We start from the raw sequence: 3,041 nt of genomic DNA on the forward strand, positions 1-3,041 counted from the left end.
TCTCATTTAACAAATTGAAGATGTTAGATCTCATTTGTTTTGATGATAATCAAGTGATACTACTAAAGAAACATTCTTTTGAATGTGTGCACATATCAAGGATAACTTCCTAGTTTGAAATCTCAATTTATGAGAACTAGAAGATAAATAAGAAACTTAGATCTATTTCAATGTATCTCCAGAGGGATTGGCTACATTTAACTTGTGATCAGTCACTTAACTACATTTAACCCATGTGATCACCCCAATTAATACTTAGACAAGAAAGGTCTTGGTGAAGGCTTAAGACTTTAATTATTGTTAATTCAACATCAAGGTTGCCCTATCACAAAGTCTTGCTATGGTTCGAATGATTCATCTCAGTATGATTGTGGTTTAATATTGAATCTCATTTTCTTTTTGTATGCAACATTCATTGTAGTTGCATAAATCACTTGCCATAAGTGATCAACAATGAAAACCATGTATCCTATTGCTATAAGTTGGTCAATAATGACAACCAAGCCAAGATCCACTAGCTTGAGTCAACTTTAGCAAAATCATATAAAAAGGAACTATTGTAGCTCGTGTGGCTAGTCATTGGGCCGGATGATCCAAAAGTCACTAAAAGTTCAGTTTATTGCTACTAAGGTGATTAGGTGCCCTATGGACAACAAGGCTGTTCCAAAGTCAAGGTTATTGGACAGTCTCCCTTAGGGACAAAGTCCACCAACTAGGCAGTCTCAAAACATTTAAGTGATAAGGTATCGTTTCTCGTTTACTAACGAAAACGAAGAAGGGCAACATAGCATATTAAGGGTCGAGGAAAGGCCCGATATAAGAAGCCACGTTTGAGGAGTAAGAAGCCGCGTCTGTTCATTCGATTTTAAACGTAATATCACTCCTCCTCCACGTTGCTCCTCTCGACAGCAGCGTCGTCGCCATTATTATTGTTGTAGCTGTGCTGTTATCCTTATCGTTGGCCTTGGCCATCCATAACTCTGAATGTATTTTAGTTCTTTCTGCGATCAAAAGTAACGCCCGCGCGCGCGCGCGAGAGAGAGAGAGAGAGAGAGAGAGAGAGAGAGGGACGGACGTACAGACAGCCAGGTAGGTGGGGGGGACAGGGAAACAGAGAGACAGAAAGAGCGTATGCTGCGTAAATGAGCAAGGTCCGCAAGAAGACTCGTCGCCTGCAGCAATTGAACTTCCATTAATGGATTGATTTGGATATTGTTATTAAGCCCAGTGGACATGGGTTGTGTTTAGTTAGTGCTACTGTGCTGTGTGTATCATTATCCCATGATATCATTTTCATGTATTGCATACAGGACGGCTCTTACATGGCTCATGCTGCGCCGGTGGACGTCAAGGAGGTCCAGAGTTGCTATATTTTTGTTGTGGACGTCCCAGGCTTGAGGAACACAGACGTGAAGGTGATGCGCCCCCCCCCCCCCCCCCCCCTCTCTCGCTGTGTGTGCATTTCTCTACACACATACACACTCACTCACTCACTAACTCTCCAACTCACACACACACACACACACACACACACTCTCTCTCTCTCTCTCTCTCTCTCTCTGCGCGCATTTCAGCAAGCACAAGAAGTTTTTGATAATTTCCCATATGGGAAAAAGGCTCATTTCCCTTCTTTGTCCCTGCAATGTTGAACATCCTAAGCTTATGCTCGGAAGACACTCCATAGCCGTTAGAACATGGGGTTTCCCCTACCCCTAACCGTACCTAGGTATGGAGTCCCTCCTTGTAGGAACTCATAATGTTGTCATATTTCACAATTTGGATTCACAATTTGGAAATTACAGCGGAATTTGTCTAAAAGTTATTGTGCAACATTCTAATGAAATTTCCTTTTGGCATTCAAAATACAAAGGAAACAACTCACCAACCAATCTTTAGGAACTATCTTATAATTTGTCATCATATATTTTTTACTAGTTTGACAAATAGAAAGTGATGCAACATTTTCCGATTTATTCTAATAATTTTTATTAGTGGCACCTCATATATTAACAACCAAGTACCACAAAGAGTGAGCATCTTGTGTTACCATTCATTACTCATTTATTATGAATTTGTTACCGATCATCACAAGTTCTACTTTGATGAAGATTGTATTGAAAGTTACTACTTTCATTGCTAGGTACAAACAAAGAATGTTTTAAAATTATTTAGTTGAATAAGTCTCAAAAGTACTCTTCAATAATAGAAGTTAGAAGGATGCTAGAATGAGATGGTGCTATGTGATGAGGTTTTGATTGTGTAATGTATAATTCATTTGTACAGGTTCAAATTGAAAGTGACACAGTGTTAAAGATAAGTGGAGAGAGAAAGAGAGATATAGATGGGCATGACATGGACATCAAGTATGTACGTGTAGAGAGGCCATCCGGCAAGTTCATGCGCAAGTTCAACTTGCCCTCAAACGTGAATCTTGACTCCATCTCAGCAGCTTGCCAACATGGACTCCTTACAATTGTGGTTCCCAAGTTACCTACTCCTGAGCCTCATAAGCCCAAGACATTTGATGTTCAAGTTGGTTCCATGCTATATGAAAACAATTGAACCAGTATCTTTGGCATTTGAAGCAGTAAATGCATATCCCATGCCTTCACATTAGTCCTTGTAAAGTGTCAAAAGTGGGAAAAAAATGTTAGAACTTTCAAATGTGGTCAATATCTTGTTTCAATATTTTAAATAGGACATCATGGACAAAAACTTGTGGATATTTAATTGAATATTGTTTGTTATGTTATCTTTGCGCGAGTTAAAAAAATTCAATACCCATGGTAGCAAGTTTGTGGAACATACAATTGGCAATGATATTCTATTGATGAACTAGCAAGTGCCTAAAAATCCATGTGTATGTGTGTGTGTGGAGGAACGGGAAAGAGAGAGAGAGAGAGAGAGAGAGAGAGAGAGAGAGAGAGAGAGAGAGAGAGAGAGAGAGAGAGAGAGAGAGAGAGAGAGAGAGAGAGAGAGAGAGAGAGAGAGAGGGGGGGGGAGGGAGGGAGGGAGGGAGGGAGGGAGGGGGAGAGAGAGAG

General features: G+C 40.2%; 1 protein-coding gene across 1 annotated transcript; it reads left to right on the top strand.

The window, feature by feature from the left end:
- The first annotated feature begins 862 nt into the window (after nucleotides 1-862).
- On the top strand, nucleotides 863-2,718 carry LOC148029744 (17.3 kDa class II heat shock protein-like). Its single transcript, XM_087687123.1, has 3 exons — nucleotides 863-1,151; nucleotides 1,311-1,415; nucleotides 2,284-2,718. Exons 1-3 carry the CDS (start codon nucleotides 1,143-1,145, stop codon nucleotides 2,560-2,562), a joined length of 393 nt encoding a protein of 130 aa, XP_087543249.1. The 5' UTR covers nucleotides 863-1,142; the 3' UTR covers nucleotides 2,563-2,718.
- Nucleotides 2,719-3,041: the final 323 nt, after the last annotated feature.

The sequence above is a fragment of the Lygodium microphyllum genome, chromosome 10 (assembly GCF_053477565.2).
Source record: "Lygodium microphyllum isolate KBCC chromosome 10, Lygodium_microphyllum_v1.1.10, whole genome shotgun sequence".
NCBI classification, from domain to species: Eukaryota; Viridiplantae; Streptophyta; class Polypodiopsida; order Schizaeales; family Lygodiaceae; genus Lygodium; species Lygodium microphyllum.